This window comes from Xiphias gladius, chromosome 5, assembly GCF_016859285.1.
Source record: "Xiphias gladius isolate SHS-SW01 ecotype Sanya breed wild chromosome 5, ASM1685928v1, whole genome shotgun sequence".
NCBI classification, from domain to species: Eukaryota; Metazoa; Chordata; class Actinopteri; order Istiophoriformes; family Xiphiidae; genus Xiphias; species Xiphias gladius.
The window spans coordinates 1,541,035-1,558,130 of NC_053404.1; the positions used below are offsets into that span (position 1 = coordinate 1,541,035).

Here is a 17,096-nt window from a genome sequence, read left to right on the forward strand (position 1 = left end):
ATTAACTTCCCTTTTAAAGATGTGTTTATGATCCACCGTTGAAAAGCAGAAAAGGGCCATTTGGGTTTATGAAACACAAATTAGGATTTTTTTTTTTTTTTTTTTTCCAAATTGCTGAGAGGAACTCGTGGGATTTTTCGGGTCAAACTGGACTTCGACAAGTTTATAGTTAGTTCACTGATGCACGGCGACAAATACCCTTACCTACCACAACAACAACAAAACAAAAAAATCCCAGGCACGCACAGAGAGCTCCGCATCCGCCATGGGGTTCAGGGCCGAAAGTCACCAGGCGGGTCGGCCCTCCCCAGGCTCCATTAACCGGCTCCTGCTGCAGAGGGAGACTCGGCGCAGCATTGGGCGTGTCAACGGCGCCCTCACCTGGACGTCTTCGAGCAGTGCTGTCGCCGCGCTCTCCGTTCAGGCAAGCTAACATGAGCCGGTCAGGGGAGGAGATCGTGCTGTGGCTGAACGGCAACGAGACAACCGGACAGCAGGCTTTGGGTGTATAGTGGGACCGTTTTCTGGAGGGGGGGGAGGATATTGGCTCCCTTCGGTAAGCGAAAGTCCCTGCCGTCATGCGACGTCTTCGCTTTGTTCACATGGGCTCCTAGCTCGCTAGCTAACGTGGACGTAATTTGATAGCCTCTATCCCAGGGTCTTTCAGCGGGACAGAGGACACGCCAAACGCCGTTCAAAAATGTGTCGGTTAAGCGTTGCCGTATTTATTATTGGCAAAATAGCTGAAAGAAAATAACGGAAGACCTTTTACGAACTTTTAGGAATGGCTACTCGATTCGGCATAAATCTACTAATTTATTATCATTATTATTATCATTATCATTATCATTAGGGGCTCTTATTGTAACAAGATACCAGTTAGTCTGCTTTGTTTGGACTATCGTGACCAGCAAGCAACTGCACCTAGTGAGTTTTTTTTTTTTTTTTAGTTGTAGCTGTTACGGCGATCTGTAAAATGAAACTGTTTTAACCCCATGCAGTATTTACTATAATACCTTAACTAACTGTGGCTGCTCCAAAGCCCCAGCTATTGTCGCTACCGTTTGGGCCTGAGCCGAAAAGCAGGGAAACGTCGTACCGACTAACTAAAATGTCACATTTTGTGGATGGGGTCTGTACTGTTGGGCAGAGCAACGTCACGGATCGCAGTTAGCTCGCTTTGCTAACTTCACCTGCTAAACGCTTGTCAGCCAGTCGCCTTTTTAAAAGCATGAAACGAGTAGGAAGCCGGATGTTGGGCAGGCAGCGTTCCGTGGTTATGTTTGCTCGTGTCTCAGGTGTTCGCCATGTGTGCCAGTCGCACCACAACATCTGTAGTCAGTCAAAGCGTGAGTGAGCAGTAACGACATGTCATCTCCCTCTATTTACCTTTTTCTTCCTCTTTGTACTCGTGTGTGTTTTTGTTTTCGCTTGTCCTCGGGCCTTGATTTGACGTTGAGGTTATTTTTGTCTTTGTACACATTATATACCCCTGTTAGTTGGCATATATTAGCAGCCTGTCATTAGGGTTTTTCATAGAGGCAAAGGGCCGGTTTCTCTCAGCTCCACTCATAATGAATTCATGTGGACATATTGGCAGTTAGCTCGCAGTCTCTCAGTCTGAACACAAATTGAATTCAGGCCTCGTTCTTCCATGAAAACCAACATGCAGGCTCCCCTTCCTTTAACTCAAATCCGGGCATCATGGCTCCTGCCTTCTTGTTTTTTGTTTTTTTTTTCGCAGCATTCACCAGGATGGGTCAGACTTCCACTGGAACAGGTGCATAAAAGCTGATCAACTGTCAAGAGGCTTTGACACACTGATTATCCACAGATGTCATGGATTTTTACACACAATGTAAAAATCGATAAATTATGAAGGACATGTAGCTCATGTCAATAATTCATCTCTCCTCACAGTCTGGTACCCTTATTTTCGGGTAATGTCTGTTTACAGGTTGAGCTCCATTTGCGTAAGTTGGGGGAAGGGAATTCTGAGGAGGCGGTCTATATTTAGGGAAGCCTATAGCCAAGTTAAATCAAGGTAAATGCAATGTAGACACATAATTATTCTTTATTGCGCAGGGTGTTCAGAGTCTCTGTCGTCCCCTCGGGGTGAGCATTACTGCTTCAGTCCATCATCGCACCGCACCCCTGAAGCAGAGCAAGGTCAGTGTCTGTGTGAGAAAAACTTTGACCACTGCAGTGGCGGGGCAGGAGCGCGCAGCCCAGGAAGATGGCATCGCCCTTTGTGCCTGTGCCTGTGCCTATGGACAGAGCCTTGTCAGGGGGCAGCAGCAAGCTGAGACGGCCACAGCGAGCGTCGTCACTAGGCAGCGTCTCCAGCAGCTCGGACGACCACGGAAGAGGATGTGGAGGATCAGGTCCCCAGCGCCAATCCCGCTGCACGGAAAGCCGCACCCGCAGCCTGACGCCGCCCCCCCTCCAGAGCCCCGTGACCCGGGCCAGGGTCAACGGGACTCTGGAGCCCTCTGTAGAGTACTCCAGCTGCCCTCGCTCCATCTCGGATCCTGCCGGGAGCCAGCAAGGCGAGGAGAGGCCTATCACCCCCACCGTGCTGGGGTATGAAGTCATGGAGGAGAGGGCCAAGTTCACGGTAGGAAAACAGAAAATCCGCTAATGTGATGTCATGACAGTCTTTTGGAACTTGGTTAGTATGATAGTGTGACACCTGTGATTTATGATTGAATGCTACGGTTTGTAGCGCATGATGACTTATATGATGGTGAGGCACGGCACATCTGTCTGCCTGCCTAGAGCTATAGTAACAGGAGCACGCTTAGAAAAGGGATAGACATTCACACTGAAGACAAGCGCACAGCATGGTGCACGTAAGAGATTAAAAGCCTGAGGTCAACGTTTACCCAGCACACAGACTTTTCTTATTGGATTACACATTAGTTTCAAACACTTCGAAAAAGCATGGAAGAACAAGTTGTTCTGCGCCTCCTCATAACTGAGGAGCCGTCGGTAGTTTTTGTTCACTCCAGCGCAGAAGCTGAATATTGGGAAATGGTTGTGGGCTATGATGAGAAAAGAGGAGGACAGAAATCATTTACATTTACTGTATTACAACATGTCAGTGAACAGCCTGTTCCTTTTATACGATACTTGGTTGTAAGCATCACGTTTGTCACAAGTTGGTAGAGGACAGCTTCTCACAAGTCCAGCAGTTTGTGTGATTGTGCGTTTGTGTGTGTCTGTGTTGCCCTTACCCTGCTGTAGGTATATAAGATCCTGGTCAGGAAGACTCCAGATGAGAGCTGGGTTGTTTTTCGAAGGTACACAGACTTCTCCCGGCTCAACGACAAGGTGCGTCTGAGTGTGTTGTTTGTACGTATATGCGACTGTGTGGAAAGCGTGGGCAGTCTAGAATTTCTAGGCAATCTTAACCTCAGCTTTGTGATCATCCGTCCACATTTGCCGACACTGTTTCCTGACTATCAGTTCTTTGTTTTCAGCATGCTTTCTTTTGTTTATGAGTGCACTGCGGAAGTGATTAGAACTACACAAAGAAGTCCACTGTTCCCAAACAGCAACAGGCCCGAGCCAAATAGGGAAGCAGGTCTCTCGTGGTTTCATGAAGGGCATTTTGGTCACAGAAATATTAAGCATGTGATGATACTGTATGAAGAAGAACAACTGACAAATAAAAAGATCATTTTTAGAAAGCTGCATCAAACAGGCAAAAGGGATCTCTGTAGGCCTGCAAAATCTCGATTAAAGTTATCAATGCAATGCACAATTTTAAAAGGTGGAACATATTCAGACACAGTAAGCCTAAGCAGGAAGAATGGAAACGCAGGAGATGGGAACACCCTACATTCAACAAGGAGCGAGAGGGCAGAGAGGGGCTGTGGACATCCTTTCCTCCATTCCTGTGGCTTTTCCACACAGGCAGCTGTAACTTTCATGCTGTGTCGAATGGTCTTTTGCTATGCATCTGCCGGAACTGTAGGAGCCTCGTTAGTCATACTTTAATCACTGAGGCACATGAGCACAAACGTTTGGATGCTACTCCTATGTTCAATCATCAAGAAGTATTTCAAAAAGCAATTAAGTTAAAGTTATGCTGCACGTGACCCTCACAGACACGCACACGTAATTGTGTAATAGCTACATTATCGGGTTTTCAAATTGCAGCCCTGCCCTCCACGCTGTGTGGCTGGTGCCAAACATTGTTTCTGTAGACGTTTGGACCTTTCCCAGCATTGTTCCACTCCAAGTTTATTCGCATGGCTCAGGCCACCAGGTGTGTCAACAAGTTAGTGTGCAGACACACATTAACACACCAACCCACCTGCTGCTGAGCAAAAATTTCCTCCGCTAAAGAGTCGTAGCTCAGATTGAGGCCTGGGGTGACAACAAGGGTTGTCACCTATATGTATGGTATTTAGGTCAAAATCTGGGAAAAAAAACAGCTTTTAGCTTTAGTTTTTTAACATCAGTATTATTACATTAGTATGTGTCAAAAATGCATCTGTCCAGCAGTATGGCCGGGGCACAGTGTGGTTTGTCTTACACAGCCAGTAACACTATGAACACACCAGTACACATAAGCAGACCGAGTAAAGACAATAGGCCTTTTACACAGCAGACATTGTGACTCGTCATGGCAGGAAAGGCCCTTGTGTTATTGATAACATAACACTGGCTCAGATTTATTCCTTATTATTGACACCGGTGCTTTTCCTACTGTGACATATCAAAGTGTCTCCCAAGAAAAAAGCCTATTCAGCTTATGAGAAAGGGAGACTGCAGGAACTGTTTGTCATGGTCTCTGCACTGACTCACCAGCTTTACACCTTTGCCTCTGCATTATGTCCATGCATGTCAGTGACGTCATAGTGTTGCTGAATCGTAGTCTTTTACTATAAGTGCTGTAACTGTAAGTAGGGGAGACATCATGTGATACTCACTCTTTGTTTGTGTGTGTGTGTGTGTGTGTGTGTGTGTGTGTGTGTGTGTGTGTGTGTGTGTGTGTGTGTGTGTGTGTGGGGGGGGGTTGTCTAGCTGAAGGAGATGTTTCCAGGCTTCCGCCTCTCGCTGCCTCCTAAGCGGTGGTTTAAAGACAACTATGACAGCGACTTCCTGGAAGACAGACAGTTGGGACTACAGGCCTTCTTGCAAAACCTGGTTGCACATAAGGACATTGCCAACTGGTATGTGACATGACTCTGCATTGATTTCCATTTTAAAATGGAGTTATTTAGCATTTTTGTATAAACTATGTGCTTTGCAAAGTGGTCACTTGGTAACTGATAATTCGAGCTTTAAATATGAAACATTCAAACTTAAATGTCGCCACTAATGGCAAAATAAGAAAACCAAACAGAGACATCAGTGCAGACAAAAGCTGTTGTCTTGTTTTCTAACTCTTCATTTTGTGTCGACCATGTCAGCACTATGTGGACCAGATACCTGTTACCAGGTAGATATCAGATACCGGTGTCCGGCTATTTCATACAGTTAATCAAGTACTTTTGTTTATTGTTTTACTGAGCACGCTGTCAAGCAACACACAAACGCACGCGCGCAGATATTACACCATTCTTTCTCCTTGACAGCCTGGCAGTGAGAGAGTTTTTATGTCTGGATGACCCACCCGGGCCCTTTGATAGTTTGGAGGAGAGCAGGGTAAGTGTGCAACACACCACCCATTTGAACTTAATGCCTTATTGACATGGGGCTGGGTATTGAACATTAATAGTTCAGAGAACTGTCCAGGTCATGTCTATAGCTGGAAGTATAGGAAACTATTTCACGCCAAATTCCTATTTTGATCCTCAGGGTGATATTTACTAATCCTTACCATAAGGGGGAAGAAAAATTGTGTGACTGCAATTTTCCATTTTTCATTTCAAGTCTATGGCTGTACAGCCTATGTTTATTGAATGTCAGTCAAAGATTACGCTAAGCCGGTGGTCACTCTGTGATTTCCATTCCCATTCCCCGCTCTCATTTTTTGTTTTTCCAATTAGGAATAAAAATTATATACTAGTATCATTTTCAAGTCACTACTGTGCCAAACCTCAGGCATCACATCGGCAGTGACTGTAGTAAAGAACGTAAAATGATACCAGTCCAGGATTTTACAGGGATGCACCAGGCAATAAATACGTTTCATGTATCCCCTGTAGTTTTCCTCGTAAAAACTGGATTTGACCCGGAAAGTTTTTCAGGCAGACGCCTCAAACCTGTATGTCTAAAACCAGTTTAACTGAAGATGTAAATAATGACTTGAGAGGAATGTGCAGACTGTCTTTTTAACCACAACATTAAAACCAGTGGGGCTAAACAAGAGCAAAGAAAGTGACAGGCACAGGAAGAAAGCAGGAGACGATAGCAAATACGGACAACGATCAGCCCCAACATTAAAACCACTGTCACTTTGTTTGCCTTTGTCTCCACCAGCCGATAATATATCTTCTGTTCTTTTTTTTTCTCTGCCCCCCCCCCCCCTCCAGGCGTTCTGTGAGACTCTGGAGGAGAGCAACTATCGTCTCCAGAAGGAGCTGCTAGAGAAGCAGAGGGAAATCGCCTCCCTGAAAAGGAGGCTGGAGGAGAGGGAGCAGGCCATCCTGCTACTGGAGAAACACATCAAGTCAGTAGACATGCACAAACATACACACATGAATCCAAGATATTAGACACACACTTAACGTACAAGTTACACACATACAAGTCACATCCGGTTCCGACCATGTGCTGCATCATAGGCAGAACAAATGACTGGAGCTTTAAGCGCTAAAAGAGCACTGAATGTATTTAAGTCAATATGAACCACTTGGTTGTATGCGTCTTTGTCTGTCCCAGTGGTGAATGTTTGAGCCCAGAGTCTCCGTGTGGTCTGTCGGCTCAGGGGAGTGAGAGCAGTGCCGATGCCGATGTGGAGTCGTCCGCTGCAGAGGCTGATCAGGATATGCCTGACGACACTGGGTAAAAAAAAAAGCATGCACACAAACACCACCGACAAGCATAGCCACAGAAATAGCCCATAGTAGACTTTCTTTAATGCTCCTAGGAGGTAGCTCAGGGGTCAAGGGACAAGGTTTAGTGGTGAAATTGCAACATATAAATCATTCAGGAGCCAGACCTTTGCGTCCTTCTCTCAGTTTAACAGTCTGTTTCAGTCCTCATCTTTTAGTCGTCCCTCTGATCAGTGGCGGCGTCTTGACTCGTGTTTCACTGTTGTTGAAGCACTTTCGTGCGCTTTAAGGCTATTTTCTTCCATTTTACACACACACACACACACACACACAGAGTAACCACAGTGATTATGATGATACAGTGCCAGGTCTCAAATAACAGCCAACTCACGTGGTAAATTCGGCTGAATGCGCATTAATATCATCAGAACGTTAACATCACTCCAGATTCAGCACCTTCGCCGCTCGCTCTAAGGTTTTCAGAGCAAAATTCATTCTGATGAGCATAAATTATTCTCTGATGAATTCTAATTTTGCTCTCTTGTTTCTCGGTGTTAAGCTGCTGCTAATGACACTCCTGACTTCCTTTACTTGTTTTTCTCAGTTAGCATTCAGTGAAGTAAGCCCAGCAAGCGCTGAAAGCTCCTAATGTGAAACAGATGGGGGATAAGTTGAGTTTGTGTCAACAAAAATTAGCACGGCAAGAGGAAGCAGACTGAAAAACCTGGAGTCTTCTAACTAAAATATTATCACATAGAAAAATGTAAAGCAGGAGGAAATGAAGGTCTCAAATAAAGGCCTGGATCTCGGAGCAGCTGACATGAATAAGACCCTGACTAATTGACTATCTATGTATTTAACTTGATTGATAGGTCCTGAGCAGTGTGGGCTTGTCCAGGATGAGCCTCTACCACCTAATCAAATTACAAAGAAGACATATTGATGTCAAACAGGCACAAGACTAATGCATTTACACCCTGAGCGTTGTCCCTACCAGTTGTGGGGAAAGTATTCTAATCCTCCAGCAAAAGTAGCAATAGAGGAATGGGAAAACATGCAAATGCAAGATAGTTTCACTGAGTCTAACGGCAGGTAAAGTCTAGTACCACTGATCCAGTTCTGACTCCTCAGCCTTGCTGGTCTAATGGTGTAATTCTGGTCACTTTTTTTTTTTTTTTTTTTTCAAAACTGATGTCATGTCGTCCGAGGTTGCTCCTGTTAAGCATTCTGATTTAGGCCTCATAAGCTCCTTTAACTATTTACACTGCTGAAGATTATGGATGTAGTTGGTCCAATATCTCATAGGTGATACCTCCACTCTGGGGCAAAGTTCCGCCTCTGGTCTTGAAAACACTAAACTCATCACGTTTCCTTTGATTAATCAGTCCTCGCCAGCTATCAGCCTCCTGTTTTTTTTTTTTTTTTTTTTTTTGCACAGCCTTGATTTATAAGTTCTTACCAACTTATCAGCTTCTCTTCACATTTACCCTCCACATGATGCCCATTGTTCATTCCGAGCAACTGATCCTAATACTGCACATTGAGGGGGGATTATGGTTTCTGGCTTTCTAATGTCAAGAAATGCATAACCTAAAATTTTCATTTAATGAATTTCAGTCCTAAATGAGAGCCGTACTTTTGGACTCGAGCACATGTCTGGATAAACAGATCATTCTCAGATTTGTACTTATAAAAAAGCTTCATCGGTTTGTATGTTTGTGATTTGAAAGTGAAAAGGTTAAAGCCATTATAATTATTTTCATTGTAGTCGCACTTTTTGCTTTACTTTATAAAAATGTTTTCCCTTCCCTTCTTGTTTTTTTTTTTTTTTTTTTTTTCCCCCCCCTCATATTTCACAGCAGTGCTGCCCCAAACTGAAAAAGGGCCCCATAATATGTGAGGTACCTCAAATAACAGCTCGGCAGACTAACCCTATGGCGTACTGTCTTTCCCTCTTCTCAGTAACATGCATCCCGCTGTTAACTGCTGTACTATAATGAGGGTGTACAGTTTTTTTTTGTGTCAGGGTGCCAAAGGATAGGTTCGGATTATTTTCAAGTCTGTGTTAACACAATCCTCACATGCTGAATGTCTAGTGGACTATTGCTGTATCGTTCCTCCTGTCCACCCTAGCTGTACAACTAACATGTGAGTATTGCGTTTGAGATTTACTTGAGAAAATCCAAACCTGTCTTTTGAGTGTTTGCAGTCAGGATGTTCATCAATGTTGGGGTGAGTTCACTTTCAGTGCACCTAATTTAGGAAAATTGCTAAGATCTTATTTTCTGTTGAACGAGTTCCCTCCCCATCCCTGTAAACTACAGTGGCCGTATGGACAGAAACCTTCAAAGAAGGGTGTTGAACACCAGAGGCTTGAGAGTTTTGTCATTTATAAGAACAGAGTTTCAGGCCACAAAATTAATTTTGATAGCTAGGTGTCACAACAGCTTGCCAAATGGCCTCAAGTGAAGTGAAGAATTCAGTCTTATTTCCACTCTTTGTACTGAGTGATCTGAAAATGATTTGTCCCCAACTGTGGTGTGTATTCATTGTACTGCAAAGTTCTGTGCTCTGTGTACCTTTTTGTCTGTGCCACACCGCTCACCTGCCTCATATGTGACTACCACGTGCTGCTAGTGCCTCTCCTTCACCTGGTGGTTTGTGCTCACTACACACTTTATTAGGAACACCATACTAATACTGGGCAGGACCAACCTTTGCTCTAAAACTGCCTCGGTTCTTCCTGACCTGGATTCCACCAGATGTTGGAAACTTTCCTCTGAGGTTCTGGTCCATGTTGACGGGATTGCATCGCATCATTTCTGCAGATTCTCTCAGCTTCACATTCATGCTGCCAATCTCCTGGTCTACCACATCCCAAAGGTCTTCTACTGGATCCAGATCTGGTGACGGGGGGGGCCACTGAAGTTGCAGTTTGAGATGAGTTTTGCTTTGTGACATGGCGCACCATCCTGCTGGAAGTAGCCATTAGAAGGTGGTGAACTGTGGCCATAAAGAGAAGCACGTGGTCAGCATCAACACTCAGACAAACTGTGACATTCAAACTATGGTTTATTGATATTAATGGGTCCAAAGTGAACCAAGAAAACCTTCCCCACACCATTACACCACCACCAGCCTGGACTCATGGACTCATCCATGGATTCATGATGTTGATGCCAAATTCTGAACCCACCACCTGCTGCCTCAGCAGAAAATCCAGATCCATCAGACCAGGCTACGTTTTTCCAGCTTTTCACTGTCCAGTGTTGGTGCAGCCTGTGTCCACTGCAGCCTCAGGTTTCTGTTCTTGGCTGACAGGACTGGAACCTGACGTGGTCTTCTGCTGTTGTAGACAGTCCACCTCAAGGTCTGACGTGTTGTTCACCCTGAGATGCTTCTCTGCTGACCACAGTTGTAATGAACGGTTACCTGAGTTACCGTAGCGTTTCTGTCAGCTCCAACCAGTCCGATCATTCTCCTCTGACCTCTCTCTTCATCATGAACTGATGCTCAATGGATGTTTTTGGTTTTTGGCTCCATTCTGAGTAAAAACCAGAGATTGTTGTGTGTGAAAATCACCGGAGATCAGCAGGTTCAGAAAAACTCAAACCGGCCCTTCTGGCACCAACAATAATGCCATGTTCAAATTCACTGAGATCACGTTTTTTTCCTCCGTTCTGATGGTTGATGTGAACACGAACCGAAGCTCCTGACCTGTATCTCCACAGGATTGACTGATTGGATAATCGCACGAATAAGCATATGAACAGGTGTTCCTAATAAAGTGCTCGGTGACTGCACGTGGGCATTGTGGGTTTTTTGGATTTCATGTTTTCCTCTTTCCTCTTCCCATCTGTTGTTATGACAGTCAGGGAAAAAAATCTTAATTTGGGTCACAGCAATCAGCATCATCCGTCTAAAAGTCTGAAAACTACTATGTCTTTTGATTTTTCTGATGTTTTACGACAAAAGCTCGTAGTGTCTTGTGTCGTAGCTTATAGTAATTAAAGGCGTAGACTTGAATCTCAGCTAATCACAAATTGTGTGGATTGCTGCTGCTGTCTACAGCATATTGTGTGTGCATGTTATATTTGTAGACCAGTAGTAAAAGGCCCTGATATGTTTCTTTATTATCTGTCATGCCGTGTGAGATGGGAGAGAGTCAGAGAGAAAACCTGTCTTCCCGCTGTGTTTTCAAGTGGACTTGTACCTGTAACTTGCTTGTGTTGTGGCGTTAATAACATGTTGTATCTGTCTCTTTCTACATGGATGGCTGTCGAGTCGTGCTATTGGCAGGCTCTTCTCTGCTTCTTCTTGGATTCTCTGTCTGTTCTTTCACTGCATTTAATTTGAGTCAGATGCTGAATGTTCTTCCTCTGCTGTGATCTCCTCCTCTCCAGTGGCAAGTGTGAGGTCCAGCCGGTGCGCTCCTCTGCCTGTTGGTGCGGCCCGTCGCTCAGCGCCTCTCCTCCGGTCATCCAGGTCACCCAGCTTTACCACCAGAAGCTGAAACACTGACGACCAACACTGGTTTCTTCCCCTGTCCCCCCAGTCTTCTCCTCCCTTATGTTGGAGTGCTTCATCATACCTGTCCTCTGTTTTTTCTGCCCTCCCTTTGACCTTACCATCTGCCACCTCCCATCACGACTCCCCTTTCCACCTTCCAGGTAGTAACTCCTGTTTCATCTTCAAGTTGGACCTGATGCACCCTTCCCCTTAAGATTTGTGTTAGGGCTAGGGTTTAAAGGGAAAGGATCTATACAGAAACAGCCTGTTTCACTTACATGTATGTTTCCCCCTATACAATGGGCCATAGAATATTTTATCTGGCACCTACAGAGGACTTCAGTCTGGACCTCGTGCAACTTGCTATAAGAATTACTGTATATCCAGAATTACCAGGCTCTACTTCTTCAAACTTCAGACCATGCTTATTCTTTCTTACACCGTGTGGGGATTTCTCGGTCCTCCTCGCTCACTTTTGAACCTCCAACCGTGGCCCGCAGATTGGATCCGTTTGATCCTTCGGTAACCAAGCCAAAGTTTGGCTTCTTGACCAAAAGAAGTAGATAACCCTGGATGGTTTGATGACTATCACAATTGTGACAATCTACAGAAGGCCTGAACCCTCATTGAACCAGTTTCTGCAGACGTGCATTGCCTCATTGCTCCACACTTGTGACAAGAGGCCATCTTCTCTAACCAGAAAAACAGTGCCCCCATGTAGCTACAGAAGTGAGGAAAAAGTCTGGATAAATTAAATGTCTCAGGACAAGCATTGGTAACCAGGTGGGTATCACAGAGGACCGATGACTTTCTGTCGGCAGGTACTTCTGTGTCACTGCTTTGTACTGCCATCAGCTGTCATTTGATTGTTTTCACTTTCAGTCAAGCTCAGTTTGCATCCAAATGCCTACATTCCCTCATTTTTAGTGCCATGCGTCATTTGTCCTGTGAGAGACAGTAAAGTCTGTGACATACTGTACCACCAGAGAGCCAAGGAAACGTGGCTTGTTGTTGCTTTTTGAGAACTGTAATGTCCGATGCGTACACTAATCATGTCTTTTCCAATTCACATCGCAACATCACTTATACAAATACACACATGCGTTTGTACAGTACCCTGGTGGTTTGCTTCTAGGCACTGACTATGACAGGTTAAGTTAAGTGCGTAAATATTTCAAACACTAAACCTCTTCTGGCGCTTCGCCTGTTAATGGAGCGTAGACTGGGCCTGGACTTGTATCATTGCAACATGGGTATAATTAAAAGACCTGGTCAAACAATTAGCAAAAGATGCAAATCCCCTACTTTGGTGTCTCTAGGCAGATAGTTTCAGTTTTATCTGCTTAAGATTTTAAGATATCCACCTCTAAGATTTCCTCCCCCATCTCGATACAATTTATGCAAATGGAATTCTGCTCGTGGTGCTCATTTTAAATTGCGTTCGGAAAAACTCCACAGCGACTCATTCGCGTTAATCAGGGTAATCCTCCCACCCGATGGTTGATAGTTGAGTTTTCACTGGAATTGCCGTCAGAGAAATAGTGCCAGTTGACGGCGAGGTATCCCGAGTAACGTTGCGAGCCGAATTGTTTTGGGGGAGGCGGCAGAAGTTTCGGAGCCAGATGTGTGAAAATCGTAGCACAAATTGTAAAACTAGAACTGTCTGCAAGGCAAGATGCCCGACGAGTAAGTGAGAGTAAGTCTGTTGTAATTTGGGTGAAATTTAACCTTTTAAGAGACTTGAAAACAGTTGATCATTTATTTATTTCAAGATGAACCTCAGCTCCGGTGGAGGATTGCAGAAAGAAGCCCGCCGTCGTACGACGGTGGTGCTAATTTACCTGGAAAAATGCAGAAGTTATGACCTGAGAGTCCAGTGAGCCACAATTATGAAAGAAAGGGGGGAACGATTACATTTAGAGCAGGACCTGGGGGATTCATTTTAACACCACAGCCTTGGTTTTAGGAACTCAAGGCCACGGTACAAAGAACGTAAGTGACTGCTAAACATTATTGAGCTTTGTTGGCGCTGCATCGGCGTGGAGACTGTTGCCAGGTTTACACATCGTCCGCAAAAGCCATTTACTTAGCCCCAAATAACACTTGAGGGGCAAAGGTTCCATGTGTGGTAGTGTGTGTCCGACCAGCTGTTGGTTTGTTTTGTTTTTCATGATGAGTAATGATGTTTATTATAGCCACAGCCGATGTTGAATTGTCTCAAACTAGGCCTGGGGAAGGTCACGTGATGCACTTTATGAATGAATGGTAACGCATGTCTGCTAGTATATGGTTTTTACCACTCCGTGTGTTTGAGACAGAAACGTGCCTTTTCAATCACTGAATCTGTCTTGATTCCCAATTGGAGCTAATCTGTTAATACGTGATTTAATGAGTGTGGAGTTTTTTTTTTTGTGTTGTTTTGCTGTGTAACTTCCTTTCACGCGTTCCAATTCTAAGTGCCTTGAATGTCTTTCACTTAACTTTTCCTTTCATGTGTTTGAATAGCTTTGTAGAATTGTTTTGGACATGAAACAGTTTCACCATGTTCCTCTGATGGAAATAATTTTTAAATGACACTCATATGTATTAGTTGTTGCTTTGAATACACCGATGGACATGTTTTGTAATAGTACATGAATCAATATGGAGTCTTAGTTCACATATACACCTAGAGTTGCACTATAAAAGATTTATACAAATAACATTTGGTACCACTATTAATGCCCTGGATTTAAAGGGATAATTCAAAGAAAAATCTGGTCCGAAATGAATGTTGTATATACTGTAACACATTCTATAGCAGAGATGTTTATCAGAAAGAAATATTGAATTCACACGCGAATAAAACCTGGAGTGATATATTAAAAACACATGCCGTGTGTCTTGCTTCCTCCCATTTAAAGTCTGCTTTGATGCAGTCGGATGGTCAGGAGTCAGGAGTTTCTACTCGGGTGAAATGAACCGTCAGACTTTTCTTTTCCGCAGAGAAGATGTACACCACAGCTCATTTTAATATCATATGTTCAAAGCTTAAATTCATACCTTAGAAATGGCCCCGAGCTTCCCCCTCTGTAGTAATGTAATAAAGGAGCAGTTTTACTAGAGGGGAGGGAGGCAGGGAGCAGTAAATACAGCAGCATTTCACCCCTTTCTGCCCATTACAGCTTCCTGTTTCCGGGAGTTGATTTCACAACACGATTTAACCCGTCGCTGGCTTTTCCGTGCAAGTTTTGAGTACTTACTGACATTCACCTCAGCAGTCTGGATGAGAAGGAATGTAGAAAACAACCGATTTAGAACAAAGGTGCACACATCTGCTTTAAGCAATGCTGCAAACTTGAATGGCATTTACGTAGCATGTCCCATTACAGTATTACGGTAAATATATTGTAATTGGCTGTAACCCAGTAGGTGTGACTTTGCCTCACGTAACACTTGGCACAGTCCCTGTATCCTTTGCGCTCTTGTATTCTTTGAATGTCGGGGCCACATCAGCCAATCAGCACTAATGTCTACCAGTTAGTATTTTGATAGAGATGAAGATCAAAAATATGATATTTTCTCAAGATGAGCCATTTGGGCGACGGAGCGGCTATCCCCGTCCTCTGACTGCTTTTCAGTTATTCTGGCTGTTTCGGAGACGGGAGACATCGTTACTTATTTACCCTGTGACTGTACAGCTGCTAACTATCCCTTTGAAGGGAGGTATTTCCATTTCCAAGTCTGGTTTTCAACCGCTCATGGATGTAGTCACCTCTGAGAAACGGGACACAGCTGGAATGTCCGCTGCCGAGTTGCGCAACCATCGGGGGGGCCCACGTTAGTGTCAGCCACATTCACACCACAATACGGACAGTTTACAGGTACAGGGCCAAAGAGAGAAACTTTTTTTAAGGGTTATCCCTGAAATATCAGAGGAGAGCTGCTTCACGCCTGCAGAACCTTCTCTGGTACCTGTCGCACAGCCGCGCAGTGAAAAGGCAGTAAAGCCTCGTCTCTCATCCCGCAGGGTTGAAATAGTTTGCTGTCCTGAGCAGGGAGAGCAATAGGCAAAGTTTTCAGATCTTCAAGGGATGGTGTAACATCTCCCTCTGCTTTAAATCTGGACATGTCACTTTTCTACCTTTCTTTCATGTTTAGAGTTAATTTATCTAAAGGGCTCTTTTTAAGTAGTTGACAGTAATACTCTGCAATTTTGTGTTCTTCATTTTGAAAAACTGCCTACAGACTTTGATGGTCACTGTAATTAGTCTGGAGTCTTTAGCTTAGATTTACTGCGCTTTCAGTGGATGCCACTATTGCTTTCATGGCAGAAAATATGTCACATTGCCCGTGTTTTTGCCAGAGCAAGGCTAAACACTCTGCTTCTGTCTCAGTCTGGAAACCCCTCAGGCCCCCCCCCGGAAAGGTGACTTCGCCGTGTAGCGTCTGACACCCCTGGACAGTGGTAGGAATAAATACATCACACAATTCACGCAGGGCGTGCAACTTCACAATTCTAAGATGTACCCGGGTGTCCGGCAGGCCGTCGTTTACGCACAGGTTTGTTAGTTCCATCCCGGGAAGCTGTGGCCACCACACACTATTTACACTACGCACGTCGGTGGGTGATCTGAGTGGCATCAGCCAGGCAAACAGGACGTCCTGTAAAATGCTTATGTTCTAATAAGGTTGGAAACTCAGTGAGTCGCTCATTTAAGGTCATCGTGCAGGTTTGATCTGAAACAGATGATTTGGTGAAACTATATGTCATTTATGTCACTGTGTTTTTAGCTGACGACGTTGCAACTGCTAATATTACAGAAATGGACTACAATTCCATTTCCCTAATTAATTAACTTTACCCCTGGTTAAAAGCATAGTAACCTCAGGTAAGGTTATCGTGCATTATTGGTACAGAATCCATTTTAAGGGTGAAGATGACAAGCTGTGAGTTGCAGTGAAAAAAGACGACAGTACAGGTACAGTGTCACAAGGGCTGGTGTATGTTGCCCCCCCCCCCCCGAAAAGACACATTATCCTTTTTTCTCCTCCAAGATTAAACAGCTTATGTGCTAATTCAGGTGTGAGCTGTTTAATAACTTATTTAGATGTCATGTCGTTCTTTTTTTCTTTTCCTTTTTTGGTTCACGTTACTCTAATTTCCCGTTAATTGTGGCGTGGTAACTAAGCCGCAGACATAACGCAGGCTACAGTCTGCGTGAATAGTACTCACACATCCTGGTATGAGTGAGGAAGAAATGTAAGGAGCGGCTGGTGGACGGGGTATGTGCTAAGCTTTACCTGAGCCCAGGTTTTCCCAGCAGGCGGCGATGACCCCTGCTCCCATGCACACCCAAGACAAAGCTTTAACAACGAGAAAACAGCAGGAGTCACAGGAAGAAAAGAGGAGTGCCATTTCTAATAACAACCCCAGCCCTGCTATTCCACACTAAAGCTCTATAGAGAGCACTTGTTTCTAATGCATCAAGTCGTAACCACCTAAAATTAAGTTGTTACTAATCCACTGCATTTTGATCAATTGTATTTATCAACCTGCTCAAAGGAAAAACTTGGACTTAACTGAAAGATAAACGTAAAAATCTGTCATTTTTACTCACAAACTTGAAAATAAAAAAACTATTTATCGGACTTGTT

The 17,096-nt window shown here is 44.3% G+C and overlaps 1 protein-coding gene across 9 annotated transcripts; it reads left to right on the top strand.

Moving 5' to 3' along the window:
• The first annotated feature begins 357 nt into the window (after window positions 1-357).
• On the top strand, window positions 358-14,329 carry snx16 (sorting nexin 16). 9 transcript variants are annotated; one of them, XM_040126942.1, is made up of 9 exons: window positions 358-556; window positions 1,745-1,780; window positions 2,086-2,617; window positions 3,247-3,333; window positions 5,035-5,183; window positions 5,589-5,658; window positions 6,489-6,625; window positions 6,838-6,960; window positions 11,354-14,329. In XM_040126942.1, the coding sequence occupies exons 3-9, from the start codon at window positions 2,237-2,239 to the stop codon at window positions 11,469-11,471; spliced, it is 1,065 nt and encodes a 354-aa protein (XP_039982876.1). In that variant the 5' UTR covers window positions 358-556; window positions 1,745-1,780; window positions 2,086-2,236; the 3' UTR covers window positions 11,472-14,329. The 9 variants fall into 9 exon arrangements, with proteins under 9 accessions (XP_039982876.1, XP_039982880.1, XP_039982882.1 ...); XM_040126946.1 differs by lacking the exon at window positions 1,745-1,780 and adding an exon at window positions 8,810-8,851 and having other exon boundaries at window positions 11,354-11,459; XM_040126948.1 differs by lacking the exon at window positions 1,745-1,780 and adding an exon at window positions 8,813-8,851 and having other exon boundaries at window positions 11,354-11,459.
• Window positions 14,330-17,096: the final 2,767 nt, after the last annotated feature.